General features: G+C 46.4%; 1 protein-coding gene across 4 annotated transcripts in view; it reads left to right on the top strand.

Annotated features, from left to right (window-relative positions):
- Positions 1 to 22977, top strand: part of Znf827 (zinc finger protein 827) — a 179849-nt gene that overhangs the window by 24370 nt on the left and 132502 nt on the right. For all 4 annotated transcript variants that reach the window (XM_057753775.1, XM_057753776.1, XM_057753777.1 and 1 more), the window contains exons 2-3: positions 8816 to 9850; positions 17907 to 18079. In XM_057753775.1, coding sequence (XP_057609758.1) covers positions 8816 to 9850; positions 17907 to 18079 — 1208 coding nt within the window. The remainder of the gene's footprint in view (positions 1 to 8815; positions 9851 to 17906; positions 18080 to 22977) is intronic.

Here is a 22977-nt window from a genome sequence, read left to right on the forward strand (position 1 = left end):
TCAAGACTGAGTTTCTCTGTGTAGCTTTGGAGCCTGTCCTGATATAAATCTATAGCTTAGGCTGACCTTGAACTCACAGAGATCCGCCTGCCTCTGCCTTCTGAGTGCTGGGATAAAAGGCATGCGCCACCACCACTAGGCACGTGCTGGCATCTTTAGTCTTTTTTGGTTTTCTTTGGTCGTTTATAGGAGACACCCAGTGTTATTAAGTAAAGAGACAGAGTTCTGTCTAAGAGGCAGAATCCATAGAACTGCTAACAGAAGACATAAAGACATTTGGAGCTTCTAGGGGGGACTTCTGAGTCACCCCACCCCTGGGGTGGGGGCGTGGCTGCTGCCTTCTCTTCACTGAGAAGGAAGCTTAGGTGGAAAGTTTGGAACATACAGTCTTTCTTTTGTTCCATGGTTGAGAGTCTACTTTTGAAAATGGTTTTGAGTTCTGTTATTAATAGGTACCATCTCTCTGCTCTTAAGGCCGTTCTTCCTCTGCGTCTGTGCCTTAGAGAAGTAATAATTAAGGGTCTATTTGTGTTTGACACGATTCCAAGAGGCACAGCTACAAATGGACCAAAGATCTGCTTTCCCCATTGCTGTTTGACGGGTTACCTGGAGAACAAGAGGGCATTAGCCACATGGGAATTTGGGAGAGAAAGCAGGTCAGCGGTCCCTTGGCAGAGCTTACATCTGTCGTCTGAGAGAGTGGTTGGATCTCACAGCTGTGCAATCACACAAGGCTCCACGGTCTGGGAATGCACTCTGAGCTGCTCAAGAAGCCCGTGGAGACTCTGAGGGTGAGAATGCTGGGAGATAACATATTCTTGAAAACTTCAGTCTGCCTGTTGGTTGACGCTCGCAACTAGAACAAAGCTGCTCCGTGGCCCCGGCAAGGAATGGGCAGGGCGTGCACTTGGGTGTCTTGGCAGAGGTGGGGAAGACTGCCAAAGACGCGGGTGCGTGTGCAAGGCAGAACCAACAACCTGTGAATGAAGAGATGTGTGATGTGAGCCCTGAAAGGTGGCAGGAAGGTTTGATGAGGCTCTCGGCCATTGTGGGAGAGTTGGAGAGGTGACCTTCTGTGTTGAAGGGCATTTGGATGGAGGCGCTGTCTGGTTCCTTAACTATCGAAAGATGTGCCCAGGCCCTTTATCGGAGAATGTTGAACCTGGCTTACCAGCTGGTTTGGAATTCATTTCAAAGACAAGGCGTGATGTGTTCATTGTGGTTACCTCTTTCCACCAAGGGAATTTACATCATAGTTTGCAGGCAGTGCTGTGTGTACTTAGCAGTCTTGTCCAGGAACTCCTCTGCAGTCTTAGGTGTGGGTGATTCTTCCAGGATGGCTCTCAGCTGGACTGGTGACAGGAATATGGTTGTCTCTCCACCTTGGCAATTTTTAAAGTTTTCCTCTTGGCCTGACTGAAAGCAGTCGGATGGTCTAGGCACCTGTGATTCCTGAACCTTTGTTCTTGAAACCGGTGGGGGCTTTATCACAGAGAACTCCAAGCCCGGAAAACCTCCAAGAGCCCCTCCTTTCAGGCCACTTGGTGTGCGGAGCATCCTGAGGCTCTCGGGCCCCAGAGGGATAGTTCAGACTTTGGCAGACAAAGCCAGCCCAACTGCAGATGTGTTTTGTGCTCATTTTATAAAACTGGTGGAGAGCAGCTCTGAATGCCGCAGAAGAAACTTATTAACCGGCCCGGAGTGGCTGGGTAGCTTTTGTCTTCCTGGCACCTCTTCCCTGGCCTTTCTTCGGTGACCCACATTGAGCCCACCAGATCCCGCCCTCTGGCTTCAGTGATAGGCCTAGGGAGGGGAAATGATCGCCAGCAGGCCAATCAGAGGGGGAAAGACCTTTTACTACTGGATCCTTCGGAGAGTGAAAATCCAAACGCCTGCAGCCAGGTTTACAGCCTCTTGGGAAAAGTGGCCGGAGAAGCATGTGTGAGCGCTAAGGAGAACGCCTCCTGATGGTGCTGGCAAAACCCTCCCAGATCCCAGTTCTATTGTGGCCCTCGCCGTGCGCGGTACAATCCTCAAGACCTGGTTGTGGTTCCCCGCCCCCAGAGCAGCAGGAGTTTGCTCACTAAGAGCACGGAGCAGGGCCCGTTTCCTCTATTCGTTGTCTAGCGGTGAGGTGAGGTTTCTTAACGAACAGAGGTGACACCTTTGGTGGATCAGTAGGTAGTATGGTAGTATGGTGTTCAAATGGGAAGAATGCAGAATCTAGACATTTTCTTCCCTTAAGTTTAATACAACTACCCGCGGGTTAGCCTTATTCACAAAAGAGGTGTTTCTAGTTTGGTTGTTTGCATAGGTAAAAGCCTGTGTGTGGATGGTTTTCCAACATCTAGTACAAATTTCCAAAGCTAAGAGACCGTTGAAATTAGTTGCTCCCTCTTACCACGCCACAGTTTGAGGGCTCCCACCACAATGTTGGTGGCAGCCTTGTGATTTGAATCCTTGTGCAGTCTTTGCTCTGCTGGGGCCTATGAACTAAGGCTCGGTTTTGAGGCATGTGAATTCTGAGAACATCCCCTGATATCTTTGTTGGCTTAAATCACTATTATAAAGGTTTGGTGGTTTGTAGAGTACCCCGATTCTTAGCCTGTATGAAGCCCCGGTTATATCCTCATCACCGCAAACTGGTATGACAACCATCTGTGATCTTAGCACCCAAACTGAAGGCAGGAGGAGGTCATTCTCGGGCTACACAGCAAGTTCTCTACTTTCACTTCTGTGTAACATCCTGACCAGAACCATCACTGCAGGGAAGCCACAGCGCACGAGCTCGAAGCACCTGTTAGTCACACTCACAGTCAAGATCGTGCTTCCTTGCTTTCAGCATGACTCTCACACAGTTCTAGACCACCCTGCCTAAGGAATGGTGCTGCCCACTCTGGGCTGCTTCTCCCACATCAATTAACTTGATTAAAACAACTCCTTATAGGCATGCCCACAGATCACCCCTTGTAGACAAACTCTTATCGAGACCCTCTTCACAGATGATTTTAGCTTGTGTCTAGTTGACCAGTAAATCTAATCACAGTGAATTTGAGATCAGCCTGGATACCTGACAGCCTGTCTTAAACAAATGCCAAATAACCCACCCCCCCAACAATCAGCATTCAGCACTGGTTTTGCCAATAGCTTTTGTAGTACAGCTCCTTCAGTTTTACACATCACTTTTGTATGTTTTATGTAAAAACTGGCGGTTTTATTTGTAGCAAGTATTACAGGTACAGTTGTAAAGCTGATGGAGATGTGGAACCTTGAAGGGCAGGTCTAGATATTTACCTCAGATGTATAGTAGGGAGGGAGGGACTTGGATGATCTTTATAGGGAAATGAGCTAGTTGGTAGGTAGCAGGTGAACATACCTGTGGGAGGGTAAAATACATTCACCGTTGACCTAAACCAACCTTTAATAGTCCTAAGAGGCTAGTGGATTTGTGTGTATGGACCACTGGTAGGATGGTATGTAGATAGACTGAGCACCAAGGCTGATGGATCATGTGTGTGGACCACTGGTAGGATGGTATGTAGATAGACTGAGCACCAAGGCTGATGGATCATGTGTGTGGACCACTGGTAGGATGGTATGTAGATAAACTGAGCAGTGAGGCTGATAAATCGTGTTTGTGGACCACTGGTAGGATGGTATGTAGATAGACTGAGCACCAAGGCTGATGGGTCATGGATCATGTGTATGGACCACTGGTAGGATGGTATGTAGATAGATTGATAAGCTATGCTCACAGGTCTGGAAATTAATAGGCATTTTGTATATATTGTTGGTCCGTTTGCTCCCCATTTCTCTAAAAGAGGATGTCCCGAGTTGAATGTCAGCCCAATTAAATCCATCTAATAAAAAGTTTGTGACTTGGAGAAGGTGAGGTGCAGAGACATTCTCTTCTGAGTGCACAGGAGAGTCTGGATATCAGCTTACCGGGTAGCTGCTTGAGACCTAAATTATAGATAAATGTGTTGGGTGGCGGAAGCTTGTTTTGTGTTACTCAAAGAAGAAATATTCTCAACGTAGAAACAGAAATGTATTTGGCATATTTTCACTTGGTAATTGCATTATTTTTGTTCTTAATTCTTTGACTTTCTGATTTCTCACAGCACTCAGTGTGAAAATGGATAGGAGCCCACAGACTAAATAATAAATTCTTTGACACACGCACATGCACACACACATTCATGTGCACCCACACACTGTTGTGTAAAACCAACAAGAAACCGTGGAAACCTGACAGTCTAGACAGAGATTGTTGGAGGGATAACAATGGAAACAACTGCTTTTTTTCCTTAGAGGTTAAAAATAATGTGTTTACTGGAGTTATTTGCATTGGCCATTTCGAGGCTTCCCCAGGATGCCTTGGTTAAGAAAGCTGTGAAAGCCGCAGGAAGCCTTGCCAGGACCTTGTGCAGCTCTGCGATTTCCTAGGCTGATTTCCTGCTGGTTGATGGACAAGAAGATGGAGGTGTCTTGCTGCCTGGGCCTTCTCGGATTCCGAGAAGTGAAAGTCAGGAATTACATGTCCTGCTCTTTGCAGCATTCAGCAGGTCCCTCTTCTAAACTGCACAGTGGCACAGTGTGACATGTCTGCCCGTGGGAGTCTTTCCTCATGAGGCACAGGGGCAGGAACTCCCTGCAGCTGGACCAGCACAGCCTCCATGAACCTTTGCTTCACAGTTCACAATGTGAAAATAGAGGCGAGGCTGTAGACAAAATAATAAATACTAATGAATAATTTACATTTGTGGGAAAACCCCAGTAATCTTATAAACAGAAAGGGCATTTTGGTTTCCCTCAACTTCTTTACATCCTTGCTTATCTAAACTTAGTTTTATAAAGGCCTCCTGTACTTTTGATTTCGACCTCGAGGATGTCAGAATAATTGCAGCTGTGTTTCTTCTCAACTCTCTGCACTTTCTCTTTTGAGGGGATGTGTTCAAATTCTCTGGTTGTTTGAATAGCTCAGACTTCAGAAATGTCACCATCAAGGAAGTTATTATGTGATAATTGCTAAGAGTTCTCTGGGGAACAAAACCTACTGAATGATTGTATATCACAAAGGCAACTTGTTAGGTTCGTTTACATGATACTTCTGTGTAGTTCAGCAATGGCGGTCTTCACACCAAAGAAGCTGAGAATCCAGTAGCTGATCAATGCATGAAGCTCGATACCTCTGCAGTCCCAGTCTGGCCCTGAAGTTCTGGAGGATGCTGGGAGCATGGAGCATCATGGGTCTTTGGTCCATGCTAAAAGGCTGAAGCGGCTAAGGTGCATCAGCTGTCAAGGACAGCAGCAGCAGTAGCAGCAATAAGGTGGACTCAGTCATCAGCAAGGGTGAAGGCAGGCAGGCAAAATCAGCTCCTCTTTTTCCTCAGACCTCTTTGTGTTCCTTCATCAGTCAGTTCTTTCAGGAACTACCCCATAGCAGCCCCTCAGAGGTGTCTCTCCTAGTTAATTCCATATCCAATCAAGTTACTGACAAAGATTAACCACCACAGCGATTAATATCAATATGATCTACGTACCCCGGTTTTTGGATAGTTCAGAGGAACATGGATCTCCATCACTGCATCTGCTAAGGAGGGAAGGTGGGAGGCTTGAGAAGCACACGGGCATTTAGGGGGCATACACTATTCTGTGGAGTTCTATCTTCACGTGTAACCGTTGTTTAGGGATCACGTTTTGGCAAAATTGGGAGGATGGCCTTATGTGGAGGTATATTAGCTGTTTGTCTCATTTGAGGGTCTTAGATGTTGTGTTCACGCTTGGTAGGGTTACCCTGATTGGATAGCTTCCTTAGCCTCTGGCCCACTCACCCGCTGCAGGAGGGGTATATATGCTCCCCCGAGGGTGTGGACAGGTGGAAAATGGAGCCATGCTTTGTCCCTTTGCTAGATCAACTAAAGTCCTGAGGCAGTCAGGTCAGCTTTTCTTGCTAGCACAAAAAAAGGGAGTGGAGAGAGTCCTTAGGAGTCAAGGGTCCTCCGCTCAGGAGGCCACCTCCCCCACAGGGAGTGACTGTGTCTTTATGTAGGATGTCCCCTTGCTGATTTCTGACTCAAGCAATGAAAAGGTGGCTGTGGCTGCCAAGGAGGGCAATAAGCCCCTGAGAACTTTCTGCAGAGCCACCCTGGAGGCCCCTTGGCAGGCTCCGTGTTAGCAGAGAAGCCCTGGGCCAAGTGTCCAGACATTTGGGTCCTTGGTTCTTATGTCAACAGTAGGAACCATATGGTGTCGAGTTAATTGTTTGCCGCTGTGTATTTCATCATCTCAGTAGAATGACAAGATTGGACACCTGTCTGTAACTTTAGGTTCTTAAAACTCTTAATGCGTTGGCTCAGGACCATATTGACTATCTATTATTCCACCAGTATGAAAGTAGAACCCAAAAGCACTTGGGTCATGTATTTTTCTGTTCACTCATACAACATGTATAAAGACCAAAGAAGAGCCAGCCAGTTGACCTTTGACCTTTTGCACTGTTTATAGTAGAGGTCCATGTGGTTTGTTGTTGTTTTGAAGGATGAGATATTTAATCTGAAACCAAGGCAGTGGTTTGCAATAAATTATCCGTATTGTTAGGGTTGATGGTGACCACTTGAGGTTTGGTAAAAAGCGCCCCCACTCTAGAAGCCATCAGGGAAATGAGGATTTCAGGATGGACAGAAAATGTAGAAATCAACCGAGAAAAAAAGAAATGATGGCAAATGGCGGGGAACCAGACTGGCTTTACCTGAGGAAATACAGTTTTAGCAGTTTTCTTTTAGAAAAGCAATTCCATTTGATGTTTCACATTTTCTTGATAAGTTAATAAAGGACCTGGGGAAGGAGTTGCAGAACGTTCACCTAGCGAGAGAACTTGTCGTTTGTGGCAGCTCGTCTCTGAAAGGCAAGGGAAGAGGAAGATCAGTGTGTTCGCCTGTAGCTCCTGGTGTAGTTACCATTCTGAAAGCAAACAGCGTGCGCTGGGGTCGTAGCTAAGCGCCAGGAGGAATTTGGCACAGTCTCCAAACACTGGTGGAAGTCTGCTGGGGACCAGACTCCCTGCTAGACTCAAAGTGGGGTATGTAGGTGAGGGGACACAGTCCTGCCCCAAAGGAGCACCCCTCTAAAGGGAAGCTGGTGATAGTCTCAGCAAAGCTCTAAAACGCCCTGGAAGGGACCACTGCCATGCCACTCCATGCTTCAGTCCCTGAGGTTGTCTGTCTCGCTCTTACAACCGCAGCTGTTTCCCATGATGCAGCAGGAGCGAACATCCCTGGCATCACAAGCCACAAGGCCTGCGCCCGTGTCCTCCTGCAGCTTCCAGACCACAGCATGCTACTGATCAGCATGTGACATCCTAACTCACTCAAATCGTCCTCGTCCTTGCAAGCAGACCCTGCCCCTCAGACCTCTATTCTCTGCTGCACACCCCACCCAGTACTCGGTGCATTTTACATGCCGGCCCCTTAGAAACCAGCTTCTTTGGATGCTGCAGAATCACAGAGGTTCTTCCTCTGCGTGCCTAGACCACTCTCCTAGCCTCCCCAACTCTTTTATGTCTTTGCTCAAAGGTCACCATCTCAGTGAGGGACTCTGCCACCTTGTCTAAAGTTGCAACGTGCCTCCTATCTATGGCCCGTGATCCTCTTTGTGACAGTCTGTTTCCCACTGCACTAACCGCCCTCCTGCCCACAGCACTGTCTACTAAGAGTAGCCTAACATCCGTCTTCCTCTGCTGACAAGAAAGCTCCAGGAAGGCAGGACTGTTATTTTGTTTAATGTTGTTCGGTTTAGAATAGTCTAGAATAATGTCTGGCACACACTAAGCACAGTGTAATTATTTATTGAACGGGTGAGTAAGAAGGAGTGACTAATTCTGTAAGGAAAGAACCTTTGGAGCTCGGCGTGAAGGATGACGGGTAGACTTTGACCACCAACTTTTCTGGGAAAAGGGCCTTCCGGATGAATGTCACAGAGGTGAGAGTGTGGCGGCACTCACCAGCACCTGTGGAGTGTGGAGTTCCACCTGCCTGGTGTGGGGGCAGGACCACAGTAATGGATAGAAAATAGCTCCTAAGAACTCTTAGAGGCATAAAGAAACAGCTTCCTAGTCACTGCCCTGAAGTTCATGATCGAAATGGGAACGCTGGCACACGAGTGGCATGCATATCCTGGATACACACCTCACTCGGGAAGGCACTAATGCAAGCAGTGTTTGCTAATGAGATCTGAATTTATGGAGCACTTTCTGTTTTCACAACATGGCCACGTGCTTATTGGAACTTAAGCTTCTTCAAAGCTGACCGAGAGAGTGTGGCAGGTAGTGTTTACATGTCCAGGGGCGCTTTATTAAAAACTGGATTGCATCTTACACTGGAGGCGATGGGCCTCAAACCACCTAGGTGATCTGCCTGAGATCACTGGGCTAGGACACGGGTGGGGAGGGTGGAGAGGGTAGGAAGGGTGGGACAGGGCAGGCTGCTCCCCAGTGCTGACACTATCCGAAGGGTAATTGCTTGGTGTTTGCAAGCCTTTGGGCTTATTTTGTTTTCCCATTCGTGAAAAGCGGTGGGGTTTTCATTGAGCCACTTCTTTGCTGGTTCTGTTTTTCTCTTTTTGTTGGGTTCAGCTTGTACCAAATCACTGCTGGAAAGAGACGCTGGCGTTTCTGTCTTTGCCTGTTGAGCGTGCTTGCCTTGAATCAGCTCTCCTCGATGCTGGCTTTTGTGCAGTTCTTGGGTAGAAGGGAAGAGAGTGCATGTCGTCACCTCCCTGTGACTGTCTCATAACCTGGTCTTCTTGAATCCCCCAGATGTTAGTAGGCAGGACGAGGCGGAGGGCGAGTTCAGCGAAGGAGAACACTGGTATGGGAACTCCTCTGAGACTCCATCAGAAGCGTCCTATGGGGAAGTCCAGGAGAACTATGCGCTATCCCTGGAGGACCGGATCCAAGAGCAGTCCACATCCCCCGACACCTCCCTGGGCAGTGCCACCCCCAGCAGCCACACGCTGGAACTGGTGGCCCTTGACGGTGAGGTCCTTCGAGACTCGCTGCAGTGTCCAGACCACCTTTCGCCTGGAGTGTCTTCTGTGTGTGACGATGACCCACCTAGCTCGAATAAACCTCTGAGCAGCAACTTGAGGCGGCTGCTGGAGGCCGGGTCCCTTAAACTCGATGCCACAGCCAATGGCAGGGTGGAGTCCCCCGTGAATGTTGGCACCCGTCTGTCATTTTCGCCGCCTTCCCATCATGCCCAGCAACTCAGTGTCCTGGCCAGGAAGCTGGCCGAGAAGCAGGATCAGAGTGACCAATATACCCCCAGTAACCGTTTCCTATGGAACCAAGGTAAGTGGTTGCCGAACTCAACCACCACCTGCGGCCTGTCCCCAGATTCGGCCATCCTCAAACTGAAAGCTGCAGCCAATGCTGTTCTGCAGGACAAGTCCCTGTCCCGGACAGAGGAGAGCCTGAGGTTTGAGTCCTTTTCCTCCCCCTTCAGCTCCCAGTCTGCCAGCTCTACCTTGGCAGCTTTGTCTAAGAAAGTGAGCGAGAGAAGTCTGACCCCCGGTCAGGAGCACCCACCTCCAGCCAGCTCTTTCCTGTCACTGGCCTCCATGACGTCCTCTGCGGCCCTTCTGAAAGAGGTGGCCGCCAGGGCCGCGGGGAGCCTCCTGGCTGAGAAGTCGTCCTTGTTGCCCGACGACCCTCTACCGCTGCCGCCTTCTGAGAAGAAGCCAGAAAAAGTCACCCCCCCACCACCACCTCCTCCGCCCGCGCAGCCTCAATCCTTGGAATTATTGTTACTTCCGGTTTCCAAGGGAAGAGTCTCCAAGCCCTCCAATTCAGGTATGGAATCTTGTTCGGCCATGGCGCGGGTCGCTTTGACTGTGGGACTCCCCCTCCAAGACGAGATAAAAAGCAGAAACACAGCAAAACACTTAAAATGGGCAGAGTAATAGTCTTTCATGTGCGTGCTGCAGAAACAGCGACGTGCAGGACTCCCTCCCTTTCATGCACCTCCCCCACCCCTCATCAAGTGCAGACGAGGTCCACACCGGATAGTTTAATGGGGGAAGCTCAAAGCGCCCTGTCACAGTGCAGGGCGTCAGTGAACACGGGAAAACGCTGCTTTTGAAATAGTGGCCAAGGGAGGGCCCTGCTGCCTCTGTCACAAATCGGTGACTGCCCTGCCCTAATTGATCACAGCACACACCCTTATGTTAGTGTTTTTATTACATTTTTGTGGAACTTACGTTTTGTTCACCTATTCTATTCACCTGTAATTTCTTGTCAAACGGAATGCTAGAATTTCTTGCACCTGCTTCACTTTGGTCCAGTCCATTCAGATATGTAAGGCTGTGTGTGTGGCACTGTAGGACCGTCTTTTCCCAAGACATCGCTATCCCATAGCTCCCTGGCACTCGCAGCCACATCCTCGGAGCGGGAGGTGCTCCATACCGCGCCACCATACCAATGTCATTTCATGCTCTGCTTTGCCTCAAAACTGCATTTGTGATCAATGCTGGTTCCTGGGATGGCGTAGTTTCAAGTGTTCTCAAGGCTGTCCTTGAGATGAAATGGGGAAAGGGCCAAAATGAGGCTTCGTAGAGGGGGCTGGGTAATTAATTTTCTAATAGGATAAATCACTTCTGATCCAGAGTCATCTAGCTTAGGGCTATAAGACTGCATGCTACGTTTCTAGGCTCCTTTCTGTCAAGGCGGTGGGTTTCTGAGTGATGTCTGTATTACGCATCCTTCTGGGCATCCGTTACTTAGTTAACTGACTGACAAAGCCTGTCTCCTGAAGGTATACCTTCATTATTTTAAACTGGTCTTGGCTATAAAAGTCAAGAATTGTGAAAGAAAACTTTTTTACTCAAATAATAGATGAGTTTAGAAATGAGAATGAAGTCATGAGTATCTGGTGCAAAGTTGGCTTTGTTTGCTTTGCTGCGGGATGCGTCTCCAAGGAGAGAAGATGCGCTCCACTCTGGTTTAAATGTGCTTAGCTTCGCCAACATTTCTATGGACTCTGTACTAGAATGAATTTAATGAGAGAGACTTGGAAGAGACATTTACTATTTCAGTCAATGAATGTTCAGAAGTTATGTGGAAGAGGTAGAGGCAGAAGGGTCAGAAGTCCAAGGTCATCCTTGGCTACGTAATGAGTTTGAGATTAGCCTGGACAACGTGAGACTCTATATGGGGGGGGCGGGGGACAAAAGAAAAGCTACCAAAAACAAACAACTACCACCCCACCCCCAAGCTCTGCAAAGCGATCACAAAATCACACACCACCGTGATTTCAAGAAGGATTTTTTTTTTAAAGCTGTTTCTCAAAATGTTACAAAAAGGGCATATAAAGTTGTCTCTGTTCCAAAGAGTTCCAAAGAACTGTGTGCTAGGGAAGCTGATCGTGTCTCAAGTAATTTAGACACCAGACATTGCTTTGACCTTCTTTAGGTCATAGAGTCCAGATCATGAAAAAATAGTGTCTTTTAGGTCTGGCTTTTTTCTTTCTTTTTTTTTTTTTTAAGCAGGATTCTGTTGTTGCCAGGTCGTGATGTGTTGAATTTCTTGAGAGTCCAGCACTCAGTAGCCTTTCCGCCCCTCCAGAGAGATGTGACACTCGAGTGGGAGGCTTCTTTCATGTGACCTGCGCCCCCAGCACATGCTACACGGCTCCTCTGAAAGGGGACACGCTAGAGGGAAGATGATGTCCGCTTGCTATAAAGATAAATGTCACACATTGACTCAATTCTCTTTGAAGCCACTGTTCTCTTGCAGCTCAGAATAAAATAAATGGTTTTGATTTTCAAGACTAAATTTCTTGTAGAAAGCCAAAAGGAGTCCCAGGATGCCAGGCTCCTGCTTAAAGGAATAACAGATAGTGTTTCAGAGAGAGGGTCTCCAAAGCATCATCTTGTCCTGACTAAAATTTACATAGACTTCAAAGCAACCTCGCCCCAAGAAGCTGACAGCTAAGGCTCTTCACACAATCAGTCCATGAGGATTTTCTGGACTGCTGTTTCCCTTTGTCTTTATTGGGGTGTTATTAAAATTATTATAGATGCTTACAAAGTCCAAGGGAAGAGAAGCCCTCTTCCCACCCCTCTTCCCACCCCTCTTCCCACCCTCCTATCAGATCCACAACTGTTTCAATCTCAATCCAGAATGATTACATACACAGACTTGCTTAGGAAACTCGATGTTTAACAAGAATCAAATCTGTTGCTGATTTCGGATGTTTTCAAAGAGATTTAAATGTAACATGGCTGTGGCTATCAGACTTCTTTCTTAGTTGTGTTCAATGCTTGCTAAAACATGAATTGATAATGTCACATCCCTAACGGTCTTGCTGGCTGTTGCTGTTTCCATCCCCACCTCTTGTCCGCTGAAATGGCATTTGAGAGACATGCCCAAGACATTTCATTGCAAGAATTAAAGTCTGGGCTGAGGAGTCTAGTGAGGTTGGTAGAATGCTGGACTCCATGCATGAAGCCCGGGGTTTGAAGCCCGGCACCACACTAACTGGGTGCAGTACGGGGTAACTGTAAAGGTAGCACTGTGGAGGTAGAGGCAGGAGGGTCAGAAGTTCAGTCTCCTTCAGCTGTGTAACAAGTCTGCAGGCAGCTGGAGCTACAGGAGACTGCCTCACAGAACAACCTCAAGCAATAGAAAAAAAATTAAAATTCTACGTATTGTTAGAAAGGTAGATTCATCATATATACGTATCCACCAAGCATAGGTCTGAAGTGTTGGTGACAATGAGTGTACATGGATTGTGTGCATTGAGGGTCCCCTGGCATCAGTGAGCACTGATTATGTGCATGGTAAGGGGCTATGTGCACATCTACTCAATTGCAAATTATCTTGACGGCCAACACAATTCCAGCATAGGATCTAACCAGAAGTGTTTAATTTCAAACCTATAAAAAAAAAAACTTGAATTTGTTTTACTAATACTTGAAATAATAAAACCTTCCATGATTTATTATTGTTATTATTATTTAGCTCTGTGCAGTTCTGCTTTTATTGCCTTGTGGACTGATATGTAGACAATGGGATAGAACACCGAACTGGAAATTAAGAGGTGGACTCTGATCTCAGCCCTGTCTCTACATGGCTGTTCTTCAAGTCCCTGCCCAGTTCAATTTCATGATCTGCAAACCAAGATGTTTAGCATTGTCCTGGGATCCCTTGCTGCTGTAACATCCCTGTGTTTGCTTACTGCTAATTTTGTAGCTCTCTCCTCTAACAAGTCATTATTATCTCCTTCCTCTTCCTCTTCTTCTGAATTTAATACATGTCTTCTTTCCTTTAGAGCTTTCCGTCAGATCTCCAGTAGGGTAGTCTCTGCTTTCATTATGATAGTTTCGAGTGTCTCACTCGACTTTACCAGTGATGTAGGTTTCATATAAGCCGCCCTGAATTTGCTTTAGGAAGTAGCTAAGGTGTAAATGCATGAACACATATCTGCTTATCCATCCATCCATTCATCCAGGACCATTTCTGGTCGCACCATGTGGGAGTCATGCCCTTGTGGCTCCGTGCTGGCCCCATCAGAGCTTACCTGCAGACTGTCTCATCTCCCTTCTAGTTCCAACACTCATTCATTTCTCACCACTGTCTCAGCCCAGCCCTTTTCGGTTAGCTTCATCACAGGCCAGCACGATTACTGAGTCATGTGTTGAAGCTGGCGCTGTCTGGAGCTTTGGCCACACACAGGTAGGATCCCCAGTCATGTTCCCTCTTCCTCCTCCTCTTTCCCCTTCCTTCTGCTCCTCTCCTCCTCCCATCTTTTTTCCCTATAGAGCTGTATTTGATCATCTAAAGCTTGTCTAGGCTGAGCTGCATAGTGGGCTCTTGGTCCCATTTTAAGCCAGGTTCCGAGCTGTGGGTTCCCAGGTGTTACGTGCATCTGCTCCAAGGGTGGGTTTTCTGCTAGGAGGGTGTGTCCATCCTCATCCCCCACAGTACAGCCTCCCAGTACTGAGTTCTTCCATTCACTGAGGATGTTTTCTCCCTCACTGTTATTGTCTGTAAAGCAGGCATGTTTTCTCCAGCTGAGCACAGTAGCAGCTCTCTGTGCCCCTGGTCTGTTAGCATCAGGCGGCATGGAATTTTGTTTGCAGTGATGTATTTGAGGGGACATGTTCACTACAAACTAGGTAAGATCATGAACATTGTAGTCTTGGTGCTTCCAAAATATGGGATTCATCCCGGGAAGTGGTCGTATTTAATTTAAATCTGAGCAAAAGCTACAGCAAACTGTTTGTCATATGAGAGAAACTGCATTCTTCCTTCCATCTCTTGTCATTACCAGCATCGTGTACACATGGGATGTCTCCTAAAATGTGAAACTTCTTCCTTGCATAAATGAAAAATGCAAATGTCACCAGGAGCTGCTTGCTGGCACAGTCTGAAAATCTCTCAGTTCATTCTGGTGCCTTTTTCCATTTGGCTCTATCTTCCTTTCCTTCCACGGTAGCTTAAAATCCCAAGCAGAGAGCTGGGGAGGTGGGTCAGTTATAGAGATGGCTGCACAAGTGTGAGGTCCAGAGTTTGGTCTCCGAGAACCCATATGAAAGTATGCCCAGTGCCGGGGCGGCTGAGACAGGCAGATCCCGAGAGTCATGGTCAGCTGCTCTATCAGCTGGGCTAGATCCAGGTTCAGGGAGAGACCTAGTATCAAGAAAATAAGGTGGAGAGTGATGGAGGCAAACACCTGACATTGAGATGTGGCCTCCACAAGCTTGCTCACACATGACTGCACACACACATATAGACGCACAAAATCCCATATTGTTATGAGTACAGTTATATTTCAGTTGGTATCTTCTCATTATCATATTTTCCTCTAGTCTGTCCAAGGACACCCTAATTTATACACAATTCATGTGTATTTTGGTACTAATTAAAACTAAAGCAGCATAGTTTCAAGATGAAATAAGTTGATTTATACCAAGTACTAATATGCAGGGTTTATTATATTTATGCATTATTTATTTATGGAATCAACTGACTTTCTGAATGCCAAGGCTACTAAATGGATGGTACCAGAAAGATTCCAGAGTAAGGAAATATCTCACACGCAGTACACTTGAAGCTACAGAATTAAGGTGGTGCTGGGGGAGGTAACTGAGACTAGAGGAGCTGCTGATCATGGAGTGAGACAAGGTGCTGGGGACTCTGATCTAGCAGGGTTTTCGGTGCCTTCTCGTGTGCCATGAAGTTGCTGACCTGTGAAGGAGGTCTCAGCTTTTCTTTCCCTTCCTATGCTCATTCTGTGAGATTAGTTTCTGGTTGCAGTCATGGGAAGCACTCCCGTAAGATAGGGACCTGTCACGGCCTGTTTGTGCATGTCCTGCATATTACTCCAATGTTCTTCTGACCCAGAGTAGACATCACTATCATTTTCTCTTTTCGCTGATTGACAACAGGCTCACCTAGAGGCCTGGTCCAGGTCTTTCTCAACAATCTGTTCAATATACAGACTTTGGGGACCAAGATACCAGTATGGAGGAAACAACAGCACAGAGAGAAGGTGATTCAAAATTGGGGATGGGATGAGATCAGCCCAGATAGTCACCACAGACAGAGGGAAGCTGTGGGCTTTCATGAGTGACACATATGGGCCTGTCCGAGGTGTTTTTCTCAGAGCAGGAACAGCACCCAGCCTCCACACCAATCAGCAGCAGAAGCTGACTTTCCAGTGTCGAGTCAGATGCCATTGCTAGTTGCTTGGTTAACCAACCAGTTTCACTTATACTTGTATTAGCAAAGCTGCAATTTTTTTTTTTAATCTCCTAACCTTATTTCAGAGCCTTTCTGAAAGCCATCCCTTTTAAGTGGCTCTCGGCATGTAGAAACAGAGTTGACTCAATGAATAAATAATGAGATTATCTTAAAGTATGCACTTGGGGATGTTTCCGTTAAAAATCACAGAAGTGATGTTTGCATTTAAATTCAAATAGTGAAGAAAGATGGGATGGGACACATGCGCCCCACTTGCACCCCAACTCCTTTCTCGTAGCCACTGTCCAACTGTTGTTGCTGTTTAGAGGTGTCTGGGTGGTGAGTCCACAACATTCTCACGCAGTAAAAAGATAGCTGCTTTTTGTTGTTGTTGTCATTAGCTTCCTGTGATCACGGTTTTCTTCTAGCTTCTCTGTTTTCCATTTTGCTCTAGTATTTCAAAGCAGATGAAACATCATATCTGTTTGCTTGTGAATACTCGCAGAGTAGCTACAGCAGGGAGAAACCAACGCCGCTCCACTGTCCCGTCTAACAGAAGTGACCATTGCTGCAGAGCGGTAGCGAGCGCCACCTCTCCGATTCCCTTTCTGATCTCAGAAACGGTTCTTACCAGAGTCTAGTTTACACAGGATCCAAATAACTGTCACGCTTTCCATTTGTTTTTGTGCATCCCTTTTTGCTTTCTTTTTAACCATAATCCCTTCCCATTTGTGTGTGTGTGTATATGCTCATGAAAAACTGTGTAGGAACATGCCAAGGCCAGAGGGCTCTGCTGCCTGTCTTCCGATATGCCATCTATGAATTATTGTCATAAAATGTAATCAAGCCTCAAACAGCAGTTTGTCAGAAATAGAAGTAATCATAATAATTTTAAAAAACCAAACATGATATGGGGATGCAATCAGCCCTAGAGCATAGGGGATTCCTTAGGACAAATGACCCAGGTTTTTTTTTTTCTCAGCATAAATGGCAGTGAAGACAGGGGCTTCACTCTGTAAAGTGTTTGCCTCTTAAGTATGAGGACCCAAGTTATATGCAAGCCAGGCTTGGCAGTGAACACCCATAATCCCGTTGTTGGAAGAGCAGAGACAGGAAGATCCCTGGAGCTCACTGACTAGTCAGTCGGGACAGCGAGTTTCAGATAAGTAAAAAGTACAAAGAAATTGGGGGTGTATCTCAATTGAGAAAGGAGGTCTTGGTTCAACCCCAGGGCCACACAAACACACACACACACGCACACATACATACATACATGCACACTAGCAGGCACACACAGATAGATACACACACACTTTCTACTGCGTCAGTTCGGTGATGGATCAGAAATTCAGTAGTAGTATCTCAACAGAGGCACTTCCTTGTGGGGATGGTGCAGGAGACAGAGCCGAGCTGCACTTAGAGAAAGCAGTTGGTTTGTTTGCTTCCCTGAAAATTGAAAGTGTTTGTCCTGGCCTGGTGTGTCCCCTTCTACAGAAGGTAGCCAGGACCCGTGCAGATCAGAGAAAGTCCGTACACATTGTTGGAGGCAAGCGGAGGGACAGGCATAAGAGGATAAAAAAAAAAGAAAGAAAAAGAAAAAAAACATTGACCTGAGGACCCCCTGACAGCTAAATTGGCAACCGCCTCTGTCTGCATGAGCCACAGCTAAACAAGTCAGCAGTGGGGAGCTGAGATTTGTCTCCACTGGAGGCCAGCGTGTGAGGTTTCTGCCAGTTGTTTGGTTTGCTGTGTGAATGTGTATTATTCTCTGTCCCATATGCTTGCTCCATTTCTTACTCATTTCCAAGAGGAAATTCAGATCTATCTAGACTCAGACTTCTCTGGCCCTGGGTGTGTTGGGGGCCAGAGCCAGCTTCTCTGCAGATATCCTGTCCGTATATGGCAGCCTTTGGGAGTAAGGATGTCACAGGCAAGATGAACAGCGGTGGCCAGATGGAATCCTATGGAAGTGACTAGCTGAATATGGGTTTCTCCCTAAAGAAAAGTGGCCTTAAAACTTTCCCCATGCTTCTAATCATAGAATCGCCAAACGGGGTAATGCCAGAGTCATTTTTAGTGCTTTTTAATATAGTGGTACATGCTGTCAGATGCAATGTGCCTTTTTGTTTTCCTGAATTTCGCCTTTTTTCCTCCCTCTTCCAAGTCCCAGAAGAAGAGAGCGGGAAGCCTTTCCAGTGTCCAATATGCGGCTTGGTTATAAAAAGGAAGAGTTACTGGAAGCGGCACATGGTGATACACACAGGTTTAAAAAGCCACCAGTGTCCGCTCTGTCCATTCCGCTGTGCTCGCAAGGACAATCTCAAATCCCACATGAAGGTAAGGCATTTGTGGAGGGGGATGGCAGGCCACTTCCTGTGGTGGAGCAGGTCCAACACTAACACTGGGGTGTGAGGAGAATGGAGAGATGTAACACAATAATAAAAACTCAGAGACAGAAACTGGGGTTCAGTCTGAAGGTCAGAAAAGAGAACAGACAAGCTGCTGGCTCTTACCTTGATCTTGGTCCGAAAATGGGGACCCTGCCTCCAGGAAACCTCAGAGTGAGACTGAGTGTGTCTGAGAGTTGTCTCCTCCCATTTTATAATCCTCTCTAGTTCTGGGATTAAGGGCCTGCTCCACTACTGCCTGGTTTCTGTGGCAGGCTAGTGTGATTACTGGGACTAAAAGTGTGTGTCATTGCTGCCTGGTCTGTTAGGCTGGCCAGCGTGGCTGTTTCACTTTTCTGATCTTCAAGCAAGCTTTATTTATTAAAATACAAATGAAATGCCACCACAGAGAGGTTCTTCCTCCAGGAGGACCCTTGGTCTTAGGATCGGGTTCTTGAGACCGTCAGTGTTTGAGCTAGCACATCTTGGGGTGACACCGAACTTCCAAGGACATTTTTGTCTTTTTCCTTTTTTTTTTTTTTTTTTTTTGTTTTTTGGTTTGTTTTTGTTTTTTTCAAGACAAGGTTTTTATGTGTAGCCCTGTCTGTCCTGGAATTCACTCTGTAGATCAGGCTGGCCACAAACTCAGAGATCTGCTTGTCTCTGCCTCCCGAATGCTGGGATTAAAGGTGTGCACCACCTGACTTTCATCGTTTTCAATGTCCTATTAAAAACAGTTGTGAGGTCTTGGGAGGACTCAGCAGTTAATCACCTGACAGGTTAGCATGAGTCCAAGTCCCAGTCCTCAGAAACCACTGTAAGTGGTGGGCAGAGGGTAGCTTATTCCTTGTAGTCCTACCCTCAAAAGACGAAGACAGAATTTTCCAGAGCAAGCTGGATAGGTAAGACCAGCCATATCAGTTCTGTGGTGTGATTGAAGAACTTACTTCAGTGAATAAGGCAGATGAGTGGCCAAGGATCCTGACCTCAGTCTAGGGCTTCCACATGCAAGTGTACACATGTGCACATGTGTGTGTAAACATGCGCGTGTGCACCCATACACACGCAAACACACACATACGCACACACACGAACACCACACACATGAAACACGGAAAACAGAACTGATTGGGAAGCTCATACCTGTCATACTCTTGTAGAGAACTGACTAGAATCCGTGCTCCGAAATGAGGGGAAGTTGGCAATATAGAAATGTGTGTGTGTGTGTGTGTGTGTGTGTATATATATATATATATATATATATATATTTATACATACTGAGGTTTTCTTACCAATTCGGGGATGGGGGGAGGGGCACTTATGAAGTCACAATAGCTTGAAGCCTTGAATTTGACAAAGACCTGAATTGAAATCCTCCCAGCACTGTGCTGGCCAAATAGTCCTGGGCAAGTCACCGCCAGGCTCTCGGTTTTCCCTTCTATGAAATGGGAGGAGCAGACACAGCAGCTGTCCTTAGTTCAAGGAGACAGCCACAGCAAAGTGCTTGGCCTAAGGTGTTTGGAATCATCGCCTGGCGTCTTATTACTGTACCGATAACTCCAGTGTGACTTAGACATGCCGTCATGTGTAAGGTGTTTCTTCTCTGGGTAAGTCTAATGGGTTTTTTTTTATGTCGAAGCCTTGCATTGGAATCTTTCTGCATGCATCAGCCATTGCTCAGAACTGAAGTCTGGGAAGTGCAGGCACACAAAATTTCTGTTCGCTACAGCAAATAGCTTAGCGGATTTTTTAAAAAGTAAATCCATGTTGTAATTTGTTTTTCTATCATTTGCCTTTTTCTCCTGGGGTCAGCAGCTAGCCCTGTATCTTCAGAATTCATTGAAGTAGTTCTGGTTGACTGAATTTTACGGAGGCTACTTAGTTATTATCGAAGCCCTCCTCTTTCTCACTCTCCTCCTCCCTAGGTAAAGCCTTACACTTTAAACCTATAGCATCGAGACTTCAAAAGGAAGCCCTTTTAAACCTAGAACCTGCTTTAGTGACTGGATCCTAAGCTGTGTTTAAAAATCAGGTCTGGTGAATTTCAAGCTTCAGCGAGCAGAAAACTTGCATCTACCCTGACACCTTGTAAACTTGGTTTCAGCTCAGGGTCACTTAAAACAACCTATTTATAAACCCATGGAAAAAGGCTGGGTTTCAATAGCAGGCACTGCTGACCCCGATGGCACAGGGAGATGAGCTGGGCCTTGATGACAGAGGCAGACGGCCGGGGCAGTGCTGCAGATGAGAGCTGCCCGGGCTCAGCGGGTCGTGGGGTCCTGAGTGCTTACAGAACAAATCAATAACCACCACAATAAAGCAGTTGTGGGAAATCGCTACTTTATTCAAACTCATGGTGTCCTAACCTGTTGAGCTACGACTCCTTTTGTTAGGAACTGTGAGAAGCTTTTATGCAAGTTTAATTTTATCAAAGGCATATTTCCTCTCCCTTCTCTCCTCCTCCTGTTGCCTTAAAACATTTTTTTTAATAGAATATAATTTAACTTTGCAAAATTTGGCAAGTATTTTCCCCATAGGAATGTTGTGGTGTGGTCTTATGCACACACATATTCTGTTTTCTTTACCGGGGCTGCAGATGTGGGGAATTTTTCTAAGATGAATTTTATCTGAGAAGTAGGGAATTCTAGCCAAAGGTTAAGATATGACTTTAGCTTAGTGAGAGTCCATGACTTAAGACTTGTAACCATTTAGTAGTATGGTTGAGACCCTCTAAACCTCTGTTGCCACGAATGGAGAGTACAAACGCGGTCTTTCTCACTGGATAAGAGTTAAATGAGATCGTTCATGTAGAGCCTTGATCTAGAGCCCGGTGTGGAGAAGCAACTGTCAGTAAATATAGCCAACATGGTTAGAATTATCCAAAAGCCGTCTGAAAATACATTAACGTTTACGTTTAGGGAAAATGAATGAAATGCTACAAGAAATTATTCCAAAATAAGTTTTATGGCTTTGTTCTTTTTATGATCTCTCTTTAGTACTGAGAATTTACAAAAACTGATACAAAGAATATGAAATTGGCCATTTATCTCATCCCGCAGAAGTAGCCATTATCTTCAGGATATATAATCTCCTATATTGATTATATTGGTTTATGTCAGAAAAACAGAGATTCCACTTTATTTGCTCAACAAATTCAGTACTTATTGTGTTCTTATGCAGGCCTAGGAACTATATACATACATAAAATTGTAAGCCTGCATTTTCTCCATAATTTATTGTGCAAACGTCTTTATGACCAGCTGCACGAGGAATTTGAAAATGCCTCCAGCTTCCTCAGGGTGTCTTAGATCTCATGAGGTCTGCTGCAGCTTTGCCCGATGAGCGAGCATACAAGAATCATATGTAAGGGTCACAGCTGAAACTGCATGGAAAAGGCAAAGAGCAGTAAGATGGAGAGCACCAACAAAGTAACAGAAGGAACCTGGACCAGCAGTCACACTTGAGTTCTGCCCTTCTGAGTCCGAGGTCACCATTTTGAGAGCTGGGACCACTCAAAAGACCCTCACCTGCCGAGCCTGGTCCACTAAGAGGTTGGGTATAGATACTCCCCGGAATTTCTCCAAGTCTTGAAATACTTTAACCTAAGTATCCCACATCTATCTACCCAGGAGGTGGCCTTGATATCACTTCACCTGGCCCAGTGAGAATATTGTGCTATGGGCCAGCATTTCTTCTCACTAGAGGTCCAAGAGGGGCTTCAGAGCATGCGTTGGGATAAAGGGAATCAGAATTATAACAGAAAAGCCCTCTTCTTTCAGAAGAAGAGGGTTTGCTGCCACTGGTAGGGACAGTGCTTCCCTAAAAGGCCACACGTAAGCCAAATTTCAGGTGGGAAGGCGTGTCTCAGATAAATTAACAAGTGCCAAAGTGAAGCCAATCCTATTTTCCCTTCCATTTCACACTGATTTCCCTAAAGCTAAGTACGCCAAGGCCAGGTTGAGGTGGAAAAGGAGCCTCAAGAAATCTTCCATACAGCGCCTCTTCTCAGTGTTTCCCTCTCCCCTTGATTTCGGAACCCGGGACCTCATCTGTACCATTTCTTCTTCCATGGCTTTTGGAGCGTCTGTTCTTGGATAGCTCCTCTCTGGGGTCCGTAGATGTGAGCACACTTCTGAAATGGAATCTGCCCTGTGGCGCCAGGCTCAGGGACGTGGAAGCTTCCTGCCTGGTGACCTTTACCACCTGGCTCTGGGCATGCCTGTGTTGTTACCTGCAGGAGCCCTTGAGACTGTGATCTGAGACCTCCAAGGGGCTTCTTCCTAAATGACCTGGGCTGAGGAGATGATGGGGGAGTTTCTGGATCCTGTGAGAACGGGACTGGAAGGCTCAGTGTGCAGTGAAGAAGGGGAAGGGGCCTACTGCAGGAAGAAGTGGGTTCCTCACCTCTGCCCTCTGCTGGGGCACAGGAGACGCCTTTCAATGGGCATGACTCTGTCACAGTTGCGTTTAAGCTTTTATGGTTGTTTCTGTTGAGAATCACAGGAGTCAGGGGCCCAGAATATCTTTTGTTGTTTTTTGCAGGAAGCCACAGCGGGGTGCTGTAGCAGCAGGATCTCACGATTAACTTTTAATTTCTTTGCTTTTGTTGGTCACTTAATATTATTTAAAGTGTGTTTTGGCTGGTGAAGAATGCTTTTGGATTTCATTCAGAAGGCATAAACAGCTGTAGTAAAACTTGCTCTCTTGGAAACGAGACCTAAGGAGAGAGGCCAGGTGATGCAGACATTGAACAAATGAGCTCTTAGCTTCGCTGAGACCCAGGTTCGAATCCCACTCAGGTCACCCCTGACCCATAGGTCAGTCTTGTTTTGAGTGCCAGTTGCTTAC

This window comes from Chionomys nivalis, chromosome 21, assembly GCF_950005125.1.
Source record: "Chionomys nivalis chromosome 21, mChiNiv1.1, whole genome shotgun sequence".
Lineage (NCBI taxonomy): Eukaryota > Metazoa > Chordata > Mammalia > Rodentia > Cricetidae > Chionomys > Chionomys nivalis.